At 44.3% G+C, this 17,670-nt stretch overlaps 1 protein-coding gene across 7 annotated transcripts; it reads right to left on the reverse strand.

Annotated features, from left to right (window-relative positions):
* Nucleotides 1-5,626: 5,626 nt before the first annotated feature.
* LOC148889250 (uncharacterized) lies at nucleotides 5,627-17,592 on the reverse strand. Of its 7 annotated transcripts, none has more exons than XM_089012093.1 (7): nucleotides 17,294-17,592; nucleotides 7,989-8,177; nucleotides 7,414-7,599; nucleotides 6,733-6,866; nucleotides 6,494-6,620; nucleotides 6,329-6,419; nucleotides 5,627-6,250 (listed from the first exon to the last, which is right to left on the reverse strand). In XM_089012093.1, exons 2-7 carry the CDS (start codon nucleotides 8,112-8,114, stop codon nucleotides 6,219-6,221), a joined length of 696 nt encoding a protein of 231 aa, XP_088868219.1. In that variant the 5' UTR covers nucleotides 8,115-8,177; nucleotides 17,294-17,592; the 3' UTR covers nucleotides 5,627-6,218. The 7 variants fall into 7 exon arrangements, with proteins under 7 accessions (XP_088868219.1, XP_088868218.1, XP_088868215.1 ...); XM_089012092.1 differs by having other exon boundaries at nucleotides 7,414-7,770; XM_089012089.1 differs by having other exon boundaries at nucleotides 7,429-8,177.
* Between the last annotated feature and the right edge of the window lie 78 nt (nucleotides 17,593-17,670).

Genomic DNA, 17,670 nt, shown 5'->3' on the forward strand with positions numbered 1-17,670 from the left:
TCCGGTGTGTGCGCGTCTGCCGATGTGTTTTGTTAGTGTATTCATTTTGTTGATTAAAACAGAATAATACAAATAAATGTAGCCAAAATAATCACAACATATAGAGATAAGCCATATTGTACTGACATTTTCTTGATTTGCATTGGACTGAAATCATCACATTTGGTGGACAGTATTTGAGGTACTGATGTTGGCTCCAGATGTTAAGTCTCACGATTTGGTCGGGAGACTTTCGATTTTGACCACAATACTCACTTTATATAGCAACTACTGACACAATACAGACAGTTATTCTGTAAGGTGAAACAAAAGAAAATATAAAAAACAAAATACATTTTAATACTAATTAAATATATACTGTATAAACAAAGAAAGCAATCCAACATATCCTGTGACTGTGATATAATTAGAATAATAATGATAATTATTATTATTAGCGGGCGGCCCGGGAGACGAGTGGTTAGCACGCAGTCACAGTGCAGAGGTCGCCGGTTCGCGTCCCGCTCCGGCGTCCCTGTGTGGAGCCTGCATGTTCACGTGTTCCCGGTTTCCTCCCACATTCCAAAAACATGCATGGCACGGAGATTGAACACTCCAAATTGTCCCTCGGTGTGAGAGTGACTGTTGTCTTTGTGTGCCCTTTGATTGGCTGGCAACCAATTCAGGGTGTCCCCCACCTCGTGCCCGAAGACGGCTGGGATAGGCTCCAGCACCCCCGTGACCTTAATGAGGAATAAGCGGTATGGAAAATGGATGGATGGATTATTATTAGCTATCTCGAAGCTAGCTAGCTTTCTATCAATTTGAGTTATTTCTGGGTTGAGTGAACGTTGGCGCGTGTGTCTGCCGCTGCTCACCCACAGAAAAACGTATCCAATGACTGTAAAGTGACCTTGAGAGTTTTTAAATGAAATGTATTATTATTAGAAAGCATTTTTGTGTTTTATTTACTTATAATTTACACTTTTGTGACACTCGCATTATTTTAACACGCACCACAGTCGTGAGTATAAAAATCTCCCAATTTATTATTTCTGAAACTTAACATGTATGGTTACGTTTTGTAATTCCCACATTAAAAATAAAATGTGCTTTGGTTACATTTACGAATCTCTCTCAATTGTATTAACTCAAACAATGTAGCCTTTACCCCTGACATTTGTCACAGACATAATCCTGTAAGTCTGTTCCATTGTGTTACTTTCTTTTTGTTTTTACTCACTGTTTTTAAAACTTCACAAAATGTACACATTGTGAGAGAACCACACATTTAATCTGGCCATTTTGAGCTGATGTGCTTGAGTAAGTTATGTTGTCATCCCAAAATAAATCCTTCTCCCCCCCACAGTGTACCTAAAGGTAAAAAAGCCACATATAGTGGAACTCGCTGTGACCAATTTCAGACTTAAGAGTGTGACCCAGGCATGGGCAAACTACGGCCCGCGGGCCGCATACGGCCCGTTAGGCTTTTTAATCCGGCCCGCCGAACCTGCCCAAATTATAGTAAAAACAGTGCCTGAAACTCATGACAAAAAGTTGGCGGACAACAGGGCAGATAACTGAAAAGTTGCCTGCCCCATTTTTCACAACTTGAAGCACAATGAGACAACTAATCACATTAAAAAACATTGTCACAAAGTGTCTGTGTAAGCTCTCAGTCGTACAGGAGTGGTCCATCGATGAGAAGGTTTCTACAGCCGTCATCTGTACAAAAGTGAAGGTTTCGGACGTTTCGCCTCCTATCCAAGAGGCTGCGTCAGCGAACTAAAGTCTGACTGGTCGTATCGGCCCCATTTATATATCCCTAATGTCCAGACATGGTGGCGCCGGACACAGCTATGATAGGTCCCTACTCTCAGGTTGGGGGGGCAGAGGACCCCTCCCTGTGGCCCCACTGATTGTTCCTAAAGGAACAATCAGGATAGGAGGCGAAACGTCCGAAACCTTCACTTTTGTACAGATGACGGCTGAAGAAACCTTCTCATCAATTGTCACAAAGTATAAAGTTTTTTTTAAATCAAGAATGTACCTACTACAAATGCTACCTTGCTTAATTTACGGTAAATGTGCATGACTGTACATTTTGCTGCTGTAGTCCATTGTCATTGTGGTGCACAATGCGACGTTTGCATTGCTTCCTACGAGCCACTAAGCCCCTTTCATAAGTCTCACGTACACTTTACAGTCACGGTTTAATGTAAATTTTTCGTTTTGTAGCGTCACATGTGTTGTTAGCTTCTTTTGAATCTTTCTTCTGGGCTGACGTTCTGTGCATCTATTTTGGAAAATGACATTGTACGACTTTATAACGCTTGCGAAAGTCCGGAAGAAAGCAGCAGGCTTCTGATTGGCTGCCGTGCCGAGTATGCAAATTTCACTGCAGGTAGCCCATGTCTGTGAGCCCGGCGACGGTACACGTGTATTGTTTGCGCGTGAAGGCGAGGGCTTCAGGGGAGAGTTTGTTGAGCGCGCGGTCAGGACAAACCATCGATGAATTGGCGGAATTTAACACAAGTAGGTATTATTGAGCTTGAATATTTCCTTGTGTAATAATATGTTTTGAATGTTGAAAGTGATTCCATTTTTCAATAAATGTTGATTTCTTTAACTTTGCCCCTTCAATGAAAACCTATTAAAAACAGACGCAATCTTGATGAATCACAGTGCATATGTTATTTTAATCTATTTCCATTTCCTCCTCCAAGTATCTGCGAAATAGTATGTAAACGCCATATTCCTTCAGACAAATTTATTAACTGATCAGGGATATTTTTCACATTTGAAAGACAGTTAATAAATTGGGTTCTTACTGTGCTATGAGGTTTGTACATAACCGGCACCATTTTTTTGTGTTTCCCACTGACATCAGAAAAACGTTTTATAGCATCTAAAATACCCAAATCAGGCAGGCTGATATTTTTAGTTAAATGAAAAACACCAATAAAAATGACTTCAAAATGAATCCGGAAATGGCCAGTTTCAGAAGGTCCCACCCCCTTATTCGTGACGTCACGCCAATACATCTTGCTTTGCTTGAGAATCAAAACAATGGCTTCAGAGTCGGAAAGAAGATGCTTTCTTGTTACTCATCCAGTTATGATGAGAAGGTTTCTTCAGCCGTCATCTGTACAAAAGTGAAGGTTTCGGACGTTTCGCCTCCTATCCAAGAGGCTTCGTCAGCGAACTAAAGTCTGACTGGTCGTATCGGCCCCATTTATATATCCCTAATGTCCAGACCTGGTGGCGCCGGACACAGCTATGATAGGTCCCTACTCTCAGGTTGGGGGAGGCGCGGGACCCCCCCCTGTGGCCCCACTGATTGTTCCTACATTCCTGACTAACGATTGGCCTATTACACCCACTCCCCCCGGTATCACCTCATCAGCATAACGACCCTCATCAGCATTGCGAAAGTTGCCTAACCTGTTTTGCCTGAGCAGGCTATTGTATGAACGATCCAAATTGAACCTCACACCACCAGACCGGTTTAATGAAGGATTTTGTTGTTTTATAAGAATCGCCTCTTTTACCCCCCTTTCAAACCATCTATGTTCTTTCGCTAAGATTTTAACCTCATTGTCGTCAAATGAGTGGTTAGTAGCTTTTAGGTGCAAATGTACTGCCGATTGAGGTCCACGAGTATTATCCCTGCGATGTTGATAAAGTCTTTTTTTGAGAATTTGTTGAGTCTCCCCAATGTACTGCTCTTTACAATTTTCATTCTTACAATGTATGGAATAAACTACATTACTTTGTTTTTCATTTGGTAGCCTATCTTTTGGATGCACTAATTTTTGCCTTAACGTGTTTATCGGTTTGAAATAAGTAGGAATTTTATGTTGCCAAAGGACTCTTTGTAATTTTTACAAATACAGGGACTCTTTGTAATTTTTACAAATACAAAGAGTCCTTTGGCAACATAAAATTCCTACTTATTTCAAACCGATAAACACGTTAAGGCAAAAATTAGTGCATCCAAAAGATAGGCTACCAAATGAAAAACAAAGTAATGTAGTTTATTCCATACATTGTAAGAATGAAAATTGTAAAGAGCAGTACATTGGGGAGACTCAACAAATTCTCAAAAAAAGACTTTATCAACATCGCAGGGATAATACTAGTGGACCTCAATCGGCAGTACATTTGCACCTAAAAGCTACTAACCACTCATTTGACGACAATGAGGTTAAAATCTTAGCGAAAGAACATAGATGGTTTGAAAGGGGGGTAAAAGAGGCGATTCTTATAAAACAACAAAATCCTTCATTAAACCGGTCTGGTGGTGTGAGGTTCAATTTGGATCGTTCATACAATAGCCTGCTCAGGCAAAACAGGTTAGGCAACTTTCGCAATGCTGATGAGGGTCGTTATGCTGATGAGGTGATACCGGGGGGAGTGGGTGTAATAGGCCAATCGTTAGTCAGGAATGTAGGAACAATCAGTGGGGCCACAGGGGGGGGTCCCGCGCCTCCCCCAACCTGAGAGTAGGGACCTATCATAGCTGTGTCCGGCGCCACCAGGTCTGGACATTAGGGATATATAAATGGGGCCGATACGACCAGTCAGACTTTAGTTCGCTGACGAAGCCTCTTGGATAGGAGGCGAAACGTCCGAAACCTTCACTTTTGTACAGATGACGGCTGAAGAAACCTTCTCATCGATGGACCACTCCTGTACGACTGAGAGCTTACACAGACATCCAGTTATGAATATGATTCAAATAGTTCTGAAGAGGAAAGCATACATGTTTGCAATTGATTCAAGGAGTCCTCCCATATCAATTCGAGACGTCAATGACAGCAATGTAGCACCCAGAAAATGCAGAAGATTGCGCCCAAGCTCCGTTGGAAATGGGCTGATTTGTCAGCTGGGAATTTGTGTCAGCGAATATCAAATAGTTGTCTTGGTGCAACACACAACGATTCACCATGGCGTTATTTATGTGTTTTCCTTCTAATTTCGCCATCAACACGGATCAACACGAAGTTTTCAGACCAAACCAAGTACCCAAAATGCATTGTGTGTCGCTTTCTCGGTCAGGGGCGGTCCAAACGTGACGTCACATGGGGATCGTCATCAACTCGAAAACAAGACTTCGTGAATATTCAGCGCAAGTCCTAGAACGTAAACTATAGCTATATGCTGTGGAATCTTTGTAAAATACGCTCAGTCAAAGTCATTTGAAGTGATTTTATAAATTATGGACATAACTTGTCCGGAGGCGTCGGTTGTCCTTTAATGCTTTAGGTTTAGTATTTCCGGCCCAAACACTCCCTCCAAATGCTCCTGGCCCGGCCCCTCTGTCAAATTTTAGAACCCAATGCGGCCCGCGAGTCAAAAAGTTTGCCCACCCCTGGTGTGACCTGTCTACAATGTTTAAGAGTCTAGATATGACATAACTTGTTTATGGAGCTCGCTCTTGGGTCTTTGAAGACAGAAACACAGTGGTCCGAATGGGTCGAAAATATGCTTGTTGTAATTGTTGCATCAGATTTTCAGCCTTGATAAAGTTTTAAGAGTGTCTAAGTCCAGATACACGTGGCTGCAAAGGGTCAAAAAGGCACAGAAAAATACAAGCCATGCATAAAGTTGGAGATCCGTTGTAGATACACATAAAACAATTCACAACTGTTACCTGATTTATTTTGGTATTGACATTTTTTGCAATACGCAGCTTTTATTGCAATGCATGCCATTTGGATTCAAGCAGTAACCTGACGACTTCCGTCCCCCCAAAACAAGAATGAATAAATAAATACATAATCTCTGTGTTTTTGTTTGTTTGTTTTTTTTGCTGCGGGGTAGAATTGGTGGCATACACAAGGCACAAATCATGATTTAATGGGGACAAATATTTACAATGTAAGGACATTTTGATGACAAAACAATAAAAGGCTATGACATTTAACATGCTCGTCCAGTTTAGTGGACAAGAATTTATAAATAAATAAATACAAACAGCGCAAACCTGTGCAAGTTCATGCGGAACACTGCGATCATTGGAGTGCACCTTTTTTAAGTTTGCATTGCCAAGTTCTGTCACAGCCATTTGGTTTCTTTTGATCATCAAAACTAATTCACAGGTCCCAGAAAATATTGTACCGTCTGAAAAAAAGGTACAAAGCCTTGTCATTTTTCACTGTTCACAGTGCTTCCATAACAACTTTCCTAACCTCTGCTTGAGGGAGAACACCGGGTGAAAAATGAGAAGAGGAGGATCACCAACCGAGAACTGCTAAAGCTGAGGCTGCTTTGTTGTGAAAGAAAAAAACGACAAACATGAAAGTGGCAAGCCATCCACCAATCAAAAATCAATACTTCAACATACTTGCACTGAGTTGATTGAAAGGTCTGCGTGTTTGCAGTTGTGCCTTGTATGTGGTTCCTGTGTGTCCTGGATGAGAGTCCATCCTGGGCTCCTTGTATGAAAATAAAACAAAATGTGCCATATTGACATGGGCAAAAATATTTAGAAGGAATTAAATGAATTTACCGTGTTCCCAGAGACCACACCGAGACACCTGAGCAAAGTCCTGTTGGTGTGGGAAGTGCCCCACCGGAATTTGAGGTTTGCAGCACAGTGTGCGTCCTGGTAAGGGAGCAAGAATCCTGGCCAGGCCCTGGAGACAAAAATAAAAGCAAAAATGGCTTAAAAACCAAAACAAAACAGCAAAAAGGCACTTCTAGTGATCTGAAAAAGATCCATCTATCCATCTTTATTTTTTGTCATACCGCTCAATCGTGTCTTCCGCATCGTCAGGGTGGCGTTGATGCAGCAGTTCTTCCAATCTGGGTACGTCTTCCTCCTTCTCTTCTTCCTTGCTCACCCTTGGGACCTCAATTCCAGGAAACGACGCATCGAGGAGCTGACATACAGGAAAGAAAAGTTACCAAAATGGCTAACCTGCATATCATATAGTAACGTGTATGCTTGTGAGCTGGTTTTTTTTTTCTTTTTTTGCCAAATCCACACTGTGTTTCCCTTATAGAAGCTTAATCTGGGATTGGGGTATGTTTATTTTTACATTTTTTTGTCAACTACAAAAACAATCACAATAATGCTACTCTGGTTGTAATTGTGAAAATAATTTCAAATTAACTACAGTATAACATTTTATTTTAGCTCTGATTTATTTTAATAATACAAAGGTCTTCTGAGAGGGATGGAAAGTAATAGTCGAGGCAGAGAAGAACCCCAGCTAACCATTTCAAAATTATATGACAGTTACTTTCAACATGTAACTGGTTAATGTTGAAACTGTAGAACTAATATGCTACCATACTTTAATGTTGGTCATGGTAGTGTTACTTAGAGCGCTCACTTTTTGTAAAGATGGTACGTGATGTATTAAGTTGAAAATTATTTAGTGGATACCACGCTACTTCCCACGTAGCAGCACTGCCTTAGAATACCTGAAATCTGCCTACTTGTTGCATGTGGTCACTTTGGTCTTTAAAGTCAGGCCACTTTTCAGCGTCATCTTGCTGGGCAGAGGCTGAGCAGAAGTCTGCAAAGCTATCGCTCAGGGGGAGTCCTGGCAGATCTCCGGAGTTTTTGGCAGGAAATTGCGAGGACTGCTTGCATGTAGGACACGTTCCCTGAAATGTGGCACACCCATCGTCTACCATGTGATCATCATCATCGGTGCGATCCCCGTCGGAGGCGAGTGAGTGACATGTGAGTGACATGTATGTTTCCGAATCATCCGACGGCCCCTCCAATGAGTGGCAGTCTTGGTCCTCAGAGGCAGGGGACATTCGGTTATTGTCCTGTGTCCTGAGATCACATCGATGGTTAGACGATCTAGGTTCGGAGTCCATAATGACATCATGTGCTTCTTTCAAATCATGCAAGGGTGTCGTGGCACCCGTGAAGCTACAACACCATGGGTGAGTTGCCTGCTCCGCGAACACAGCAAAATCTGCAAATTCCACCTCCACCGCAGGGGAGTCGCAGAAGCTGTTAGTAAGGGGCAGAGCCGGCTTACTGGGCGGTTCTCCTCGGCGAAGAAAGTTGCGCTTGAGGTGGAATAGTGAATCAGCGGAAGTGGGGAGGCCACAAGAGAATCCACTCGACTCTTCCTCGTTTGATCGCGCCACCCTGATTTCATCATCCAATGAAGGACGAGCTGCTGGATGCTGAGAAGTCAAAATGTCTGGCTCCATTCACTCATTCACTTGGAGGAAGAAGAAGACAGTAAAGATTAGTTTGGAATCACAGCTGTCCAATGAAATGACTACAACACAACCATCCATGTTTTTTTTTCTTATATAATACTTTTACATAGAAGTTGATGACAGTCTGGCAATGAGCATTTATCACCTTTGACTCACTCACTGAATGCCACGGTTTGCACTTTCATGCAGCAGCAGTGCAGAAATTTGCTAGCTTTTACACCAATAAGATTGTTTTTCTCACAGACCCATTCTGCAGAACTGCCACAACAGATGAGGGGGGACTCAATCTTTGCATTACACACAGAATCCACGGAAGGTAGTACAGGTAGAAACTTTCATTTAGTGACTGTCAAAAAAAAATACAGCTTGACAGTCAATAGCTCCTTTTAGGTCGCCTGCAAATTGGCCATGTATGAGCCTTTAAACAAAAAAAAAATAACTTGAATTATATTTAACTACGGAGTTATTAGCTAAAATTTGGAGTTCTGTGTTTTGCATATGTGACGGGTGTCACAACAGTGACTGTCTTCATCCCCACGATGCTGCCGTATTAATGAAGACGAGACTCGTGGATGTGTCTTTTTATTTCTTTTATTTCTGCAACACTGCAACACAGTATGGCAGAAGGGATGGGTGAAGTCGCATGGGTTTCGTCTTGTGATTAACCTGAATCTCCTCGAGATTGTTCCCAAATGCAAAACATTGTAGATAACAAAACAGAATTAACAACGTGTGATCGTATAGTGGTTATTTACAGAAAAAGAGAATACAACACAAGTTCACTGTTATTTACAAGATGTCCCTGAACGCATCATGGGCGGAGACTCGGCAGAACACGCGGTGCGCTTGTAATGGCTGGCGCACAGTTCAACCAGCCACGGACACTCACGGGCAAATGAAACACGACACAAGAAACTAAATATTGTTCAATAAAAACGAAATGAAACAATTATTACCTGCAACACAGTATGGCAGAAGGGATGGGTGAAGTCGCATGGGTTTCGTCTTGTGATTAACTGCACAATAGAAAAGCACTATGAAGCACATGCGCTCCAAAGTTCCACTCGACAAAACGTGAAGTAAATAATGACACAAAAAGTAATCTGGACTCGAAATGAATAAGGGAACTAATTAGATAACACTAGACAGTACAAAAGGGGAAACAAAATAAGATATTGTCATGAAAATGCGCGTTAATCAAGACCAACAGAAAATTGCGACTCACCCTGAATCTCCTCGAGATTGTTCTGGAAACTATGGGCGGGACATAGTGCCACACTGTGCGCCGTTGCGTCACTTCCTTCATAATTTAATAACCTAAGTGTACAACTCCGTTACATACACCCCCCTTAAATTATGCAGAAGTGAGGCAACATACACACGGAAGACAACAGAAAGACCAACAGGCACAATAGACAAGGTTATCGGGCAAGGATGTACGAGGAAGTCAATCATAGGAATTCTTCTTTCAGAAGTGTGAAGGAATAGGGTGGTTCAAAACCCATCCTATCACAGACTAGTAGAAATGCCATTTACATTTCACAAAACAGCACATAACTACACCCGTTACTGAGAAGCCATAAAGATAATGGCGACAATTGGCACACAGCACAAACCCCCCAAAAAAAATCAAATGGTCATATTAAACCCACATTAATGTTGGCATCCCGACTCTCTGATAGGACATTTCACATATCAGCCTGTCAGGGGGTTTAACTGTCCTACCACATCTCGTGAAATTGATGGGGCCCTGTGTGTCTTGTGGTTGTGTGCAAATTACCGCCTCAAGTTCAGTCTCATCTGGGGGTGAGTCAGGGGTCGAGCGTGCTATGTCAAACACCGGGTCTGTGGAAAGTTCAGTCTGTGTGTGGATATCATGGCCTGCTGACAGACTTCTCTCACTGACATCCCCTCGACATGCATCGGCGGAATCATGCTCTGAAGAGAAGTGCTCATGTTCCTCTGTCTGAGCTGGAGACTGCATGACCCAGTTCTCAGTGCGCAGCTGAGTGTCCTCCTGATCATCAGGGACTGAGCTTTTGTCACTCCCACAATGTGCGTCCATCTCTGACCCCTCTGAACACGAACCAGGCTCCACCTGCCCCGAGAATGTCAAGAAGTCAACCGGGAGCAGTAAGTTCCTGTGTACGACCTTCTCTCTGCCTGTGGCATCATCTCGGATCCTGTACACATTGATCAACGGCTTCACAGACACCACGTCATAAGGGGTTGACTCCCAACGATCCGCAACCTTCCGCTTGCCCTTCTCGCCTCGATTGGCTAGTAGCACCTTGTCACCAACAGCCAATGGCGACCCCTTGACTTTGCGGTTGTAGATCTGGGCGTGGCGGGTCTGTTCCTTGGCTGCATGCTGTTGAGCAATTTGCACGGCTTCAGAAAGGTCTCCCTTCAAGGTGCTCACAAACTCATTGTGACTGACAACATTGGCGTTCTCCAAGACATGATGGAACATGATGTCAATGGGCAAGCGAGGGACACGTCCAAACATCAAATAGAATGGCGCAAAGCCCGTCGTCTCATGTACTGTGCAGTTGTAGCAGAAAGTCAACATATTCAACATTTGTGGCCATTTGGACCTAGACTTTGGGGGAAGTGTTCTGATCATCCCTCCAAGGGTCCGGTTGAATCTTTCTGCGATGCCATTACCCATGGGATGATACGGTGTTGTGTGGGACTTATGCACCCCTGCCATCTCAAGAAGATCCTTGATGAGTCTACTCTCAAAGTTGGCTCCCTGATCCGAATGGATCCTTTTGGGGAACCCATAAATGCAGAAGAACTTGTCCCACAGGCAGCGGGCAACTTGCTTTGCTGATTGGTTCCTGCAGGGGAAGGCGAGAGCCAACTTTGAGAAGTGGTCGGTGACGACGAGGACATCGGTGGTTTTCTTGTCGCCGGACTCTGCTGTCCAAAAATCAATGCATACCAGTTCCATTGGAGCCGAAGTGCGGATGTTCTCCAGGGGTGCCCGGGCGTCTGGCTCGGGAGTCTTACCCAAGATGCACCTCTGGCACTGCCTTACATGTTTTGTAATGTCTTTCTCCATCCCTGTCCAAAAGAACCGTTCACTAGCCAAGGAGAGTGTCCGAGAACAGCCCTGATGACCAGCCGCGTCATGCACACCATGTAGGACTTGGTGTTTCAGAGACCCAGGTATGACGAACTGAAAGACTCTTCTGTTCATGTGGCGATCTTTCCTTACTCTGTAAAGAGTCCCGTCACGAACTTTCAGCTTCTTCCAGTGCCTCAGCAACAAAAGAACACAGCTCGTCTCAGCTGCTCTTTCATGTTTGGTAGGTCTCATATGTCGCTGCACATAGAACATGACTCGGCTGACTGTTGAATCTTGGTGCTGCAGGTCACGTAACTGACTATGGGGAATGACAATGGAAGGGTCTTCTTCAGGTAGCTGTAGTGACAATGGGGTTGCTCCAGGGAGTCGAGAGGTCCCGCCAGTCTGATGGACGTCTAAAACTGCAGACACCTCCTGCGCATCAATTGCACTTCCAGAAGACTGATCAGGAGCTTCTCCCTGGGAAACTTCTCCATCATGATCACCAGCCATGTGGACAGCCTGACAGTTGGTGGTGAAACGGAAAGCATCCTGTACAGTCTCATTCACGACCCCTTGGACTCCATTGAGTAGGTATTGGTAGGGTTCTTTCACCAGGCGATGGCTCACGCAAGACTGAACGAAGGGTTCTCGACTCAGTGCATCAGCCACTATGTTCTTGGGCCCTGGGACGTACTTCAAGTCAAAGTCATATGCTGCCAGCTTCGACACCCACCTCTGCTCGCAGGCATCTAGTTTGGGCTTCGTCAGGATATATGTCAAGGGGTTGTTGTCAGACCATGCAGTAAAATGTCTGCCTTTTAGCCAGTGGGAAAACTTGTCACATACGGCCCACTTTAAAGCAAGAAATTCGAGCCGATGTGCAGGGTAGTTCAATTGGGCTCGTGACAGCGTTTTACTCGCAAATGCCACTGGTCTCGCAACCTTGTCATCAGGCTGAAGCTGGGAGAGGACAGCTCCAATGCCGTCAAACGATGCATCGACTGCCAGGATGAAAGGTTTCTCAAAGTCAGGGTGGGCCAACGTTACACTGTTTGACAGATCGTGCTTCAGAGTCTCGAAGGCAGTTTGACATTCAGTGGTCCAGTCCGCCGGTGTCAACTTCACATGACTTGATGCATCCGATGTGGGTTTCGACCTGCGTCTGGCCTTACCACGGGTTTTCTGGCCTGAAAGGAGCTTGAAAAGGGGCTTGGCCTTGATGGAGCAGTCCTCAATGAAGTGCTGATAATACAACACCATTCCCAAGAAAGATCTAATTTTCTTCTGCGAGGGAGTGAGGCCATCACTGTCCATTAGGTCTGGTACCTGTACACTGTTTATCGCTTCCACCTTTTCAGGGTCTGTCCGTACCCCTGACTCTGAGACAACATGGCCAAGGAACTTCACAGATCTCCGAAGAAAGTGACACTTCTTCGGAGCAAGCCTCAGATTATGGTTCTTCAAGCGGGAGAAAACCATCTCCAATCGCTCAAGCGCAATCTCTTCTGTCGGACCAAAGACCATGAGATCGTCAAGATAGCACAGGAGGCTGGTGAAGTTCTTGTCCCCGAAAATGGAAAGCATCATCCGCATGAATGTAGCCGGGCTGTTCGAAAGGCCTTGTGGCATCCGGTTATATTCATGTAGGCCAAATGGGGACGAGAAGGCGGTGTACTTCTTATGGTCCTCAAACAGGGGCACATTATAAAATCCCGAGGTGAGGTCCATGGTGGAGAAGAAGACATTTCCTCCAAGTGCGGCAAGAGCGTCAGCCTGATGGGGCAATGGGTGAGCATCGCGCTGTGTCCTCGCATTTAGCCATCTGAAATCCGTGCAGATGCGCAACTCCCCATTCTTCTTCCACACTAAGACCAATGGAGATGCATATTCACTCGTGGATTTCCGAATAATGCCTTTTTCTTCCATCTCATTGAGAGTCATTCTCAGCTTTTCATATTGACTTGGTGGCACTCTTCGATAAGGCAGGCGGAATGGTCTCTCATCCACGAGGTGTATCTTGTGCACAAATTCAGAGGCCTCTCCACAGTCCATCCTGTTCCGTGAAAATACTGCTTCATATCTCTCAATGAGTTGGAAAAGTCTGTCCCTCCACGTATCGGAGACAGCACATGCATCCAAGTCCAGATCATGTAGTCCAAGCTTGTCCAGTGCTATTTTGATGTCTTCTTTGGACCTTGGCCTTGCGGTGGCATTCTGAACAGATTGGGACATAATTTGGATGTTGTCAGGTTCAGACAAGTCTTCTGTCGCAATGCAGGGAAATACATCTGCCAGCTTTGTGTTTCTTCTCAACACCACTTTTTCAGTCGAGGGGTTGATGACCCTCACTGGGAGCCATCCATCGCCCCACATCGGTGTGATAATCCGGCCAACCAGAATCTTCCTGGATCTGCACCTTGCTTGAGTTGGTTCAACTATGACCGTGCTGCCAACTGACATTGGCGCGCAGGTGGGAAGCTTAGCCCAAACAAGATGTTCACTCTCTGGTTGCAACATCACACATTGCTGCAACTTCAGCGTGCCAACTTTGTCAGGAATCGTTCCACCCCTCCATTTCTCTGTGTTGGAAAGCAGTGAGAAAAAGTGGTGGGAGTCATCATCAATCGAACTACCGGGCTCTGACATGAGCCGCCAATAGCCTTCAGTCTTCCGCATCAGGTGAAGGATTTTCTTAATGGCATTGCTGCCAAGAATTATGTCGTCGGTTTGTCCAGGCACCACAAACATGGGCACAGCTAGCTTGCAATTGTACACGATTATTTCCAAATCACATATGGCCGAAGGCGTCACCTGATGACCACCACATCCTACAATGACAACGTCATCTGCAGAGTAACGTTTGATGTTAGGGTTGCACACTAACAATCGTGCCATAGCCGACTCACTCAATGTGCAACCAGTAGAGCCGCTGTCAATCATTGCGGTCAGGGAAATGCCTGCGACAGTGGCAGTGGTGTAGAACAAGCTATCTGACTTCAGGACCTTGTGTGTGCCTTGGAAGATAACAGTCTTCTCCGTGGGGACACTGGAAGTGAGGGACTCTAATATCGAATCAAGATCATCTGTCGAACTGTTGGGAGGGTCATGAACTTCATCCGCATCATACTCCCTTGGATGCGGAGACATTAGTTTCCCGACAGTAGTGATCTTGTGGGCTGCACTTGTGTGGGGCAGTTGCGTCTGGAGTGATCAGGTGAAAAGCACAGAAAACAAAGTCTTTTTTCGCGGCAGTGAATAAGCGCAGAATGGTCAGCGCTAGCACAGACAGCACATGGTAGCTTATTCAAACCGTCCACCATTGGAAGCCTTGACTTGCGTCTACCAGAGGCAGAGGGATTGTTAGCTCCTTGCAGCAAAACTCTTTCCAGCATGGAAATGACACGCTCAAGATTTGCGGAGTCGGGTGGCCTGGCTGAGTGGGATATTTTATCGTTGTCCTGACATGCTGTATTCTGAAGCATTTCACTTTTATTTACATGAATGGGTTGACTGTTCGCCGCAGCTGGAGTGGCAGTCCTGGGACTCATTTCTGTCTGGTACTCATCCAGGATGGCTTGGACCTCAACTGCCGACCATTTATCCACTGTTTTTGACCTAAATGTCATGGAAAGATCTTTGGATGGACAATTTTTAATAAACATCCGTGTTACGTCGAGGGAAGAACAGTCGAAATCTCTGCCCTGTTCTTTGAGACGATTGGTGGCAACTTCAGCTGCGTTGTTAAGCCTCAACCAGTAGTCATATGGGGCCTCCTTATCCCTGGGCAGCGTGGTGTAAAAGTCTGCTAGAGGGAGAGGTGAACAAGGGGCAGTAGAAAAATGCTTGCGAAGAAGGCAATAGATGGCATTTGGGTTCTGGGTTACATCAACTCCACTGTTTCTTGTGCTAACCTTGACAACATCTTTAGCTCTACCGCTGATGTTCATGAGGATTTCCTCTGCCTGATGCTCAGGAGCTACTTTTGCTCTCCTTATGTAGTTCCTCATTAGGTCTTCCCACTCATCTACATTCATTTGATCAGTGTGGTCACCCTTGAAAGTCGGGGGTTCGCGAACTTTCCTGTGCGGTAGTATCAGAACTTGTGATGAGTCAAGACTTTGTGTTGTTGTGTCAATGGGCGTGTCATGTGGGAATGAGGTGTTATGCATGGGGACGTTATGTGTTGGGCTGAGATGTGCAACAATGCTGTCTGCCAGCTGCTGGCCAATGTGTCTAATTATGTCACTCATCTGACTAACTACGTCAGGTGACTGGGGTAAGGGATCTGTCACTGGTGTGTCAGGAGTCTGTGCGCTCGTCTGAGATGTACTACACTGGGTCTGGGAAGGAACTCTGTCCCCACTAACATAAGTGGCCTCAGCTAGAACCTGCCCATTCCCCTCTACTAGATCACTCTGGATGGGACTCCACACCTGTAACATGGTCGGGATGCCTCTACCTCTACCAATACACTTATTAAGAGGTGTGCTAAATGTCCCTTGGAAGGAGCTCATTCTCAAACTTCACAAAAAAAACTTACAGGAAAAAAAAAACACAACAATTGCAAAACAGCAGCTCAGACAATCAACAAACAATTTAAAGAACGGGGTCGACACACCGTCCACCGAGTGATGGGATGAAGACACTGTGCAGCATCGCGGTCCCGGTCCGAAGTGGAGAGTCACTTGTGATCGACGGGTCACGGCACCAATGTGACGGGTGTCACAACAGTGACTGTCTTCATCCCCACGATGCTGCCGTATTAATGAAGACGAGACTCGTGGATGTGTCTTTTTATTTCTTTTATTTCTGCAACACTGCAACACAGTATGGCAGAAGGGATGGGTGAAGTCGCATGGGTTTCGTCTTGTGATTAACCTGAATCTCCTCGAGATTGTTCCCAAATGCAAAACATTGTAGATAACAAAACAGAATTAACAACGTGTGATCGTATAGTGGTTATTTACAGAAAAAGAGAATACAACACAAGTTCACTGTTATTTACAAGATGTCCCTGAACGCATCATGGGCGGAGACTCGGCAGAACACGCGGTGCGCTTGTAATGGCTGGCGCACAGTTCAACCAGCCACGGACACTCACGGGCAAATGAAACACGACACAAGAAACTAAATATTGTTCAATAAAAACGAAATGAAACAATTATTACCTGCAACACAGTATGGCAGAAGGGATGGGTGAAGTCGCATGGGTTTCGTCTTGTGATTAACTGCACAATAGAAAAGCACTATGAAGCACATGCGCTCCAAAGTTCCACTCGACAAAACGTGAAGTAAATAATGACACAAAAAGTAATCTGGACTCGAAATGAATAAGGGAACTAATTAGATAACACTAGACAGTACAAAAGGGGAAACAAAATAAGATATTGTCATGAAAATGCGCGTTAATCAAGACCAACAGAAAATTGCGACTCACCCTGAATCTCCTCGAGATTGTTCTGGAAACTATGGGCGGGACATAGTGCCACACTGTGCGCCGTTGCGTCACTTCCTTCATAATTTAATAACCTAAGTGTACAACTCCGTTACACATAGAAACGTTGGTTACAAGTGTTCGGTGCTTTTCAAGAGTCATAAAGATCTTAATATTTGTCAGAATAAAATTAATATGTTTTAATGACCCGAACCGTTTCTTAAAATATTTGTCTTATAATGCTGGTTTTGTTTAACTCCAAAAATATTTAAATTTCACGCACGTACAAGCAGTAAAACGCTTAACGCGGTCACTAATCGGTTGATTGACAGGTGTCCTGCGCATGAGCCTTTACGTCCAAAACATCAATCAACACAATACACTAAAAGTGCCACCACCATCAATCACAAGAACAGAAATAACAACAATCAGAATAATGACGAAACTAATACAGTACTCCTAAAATGTTTACTTTCTGCATATTTGTCAAAACGCAATTTAGTAGTAAGCTATCAGTTAGCTAGCCTGTTTGATGTCGTGCAAATTATAAACACACCATTAACGACTGCATAGTAATAAAAAAAATGAAAATTTAAAACATGTACCGTTCGAGCTTATTCATGTTGTTTCTCCGTAGCGTCCTTTAGCCGATTACAAATTTAGCCATGATCGCCAAATCGTGACGTGGTGATCGTCATAGGTATGCGCCAACCGAAGTGGTCGATTATGTGTGACAACATCACGTGCGACGAAGTAACATTGGTTGTGCACACCATAACCTGCTGGACAAAATAATAACTGCAAACTAATACACAGTGGAAAGTACGGTACTGGTTTTTTAATAGGTTGCCAGATTCTAAAATAAAATTAATAAAATGTGTTCATTCCTTTCATTACTTTGCTGCTGTGAAATGCAAGTTTCTCCACTGCAAGACTAATAAAGGCAAATCCAATCCAAACCAATCCAAAAAATAAATGACAT

This window comes from Hippocampus bargibanti, linkage group LG13 (genome assembly GCF_051943395.1).
Source record: "Hippocampus bargibanti isolate YZ-2025 linkage group LG13, ASM5194339v1, whole genome shotgun sequence".
NCBI lineage: Eukaryota > Metazoa > Chordata > Actinopteri > Syngnathiformes > Syngnathidae > Hippocampus > Hippocampus bargibanti.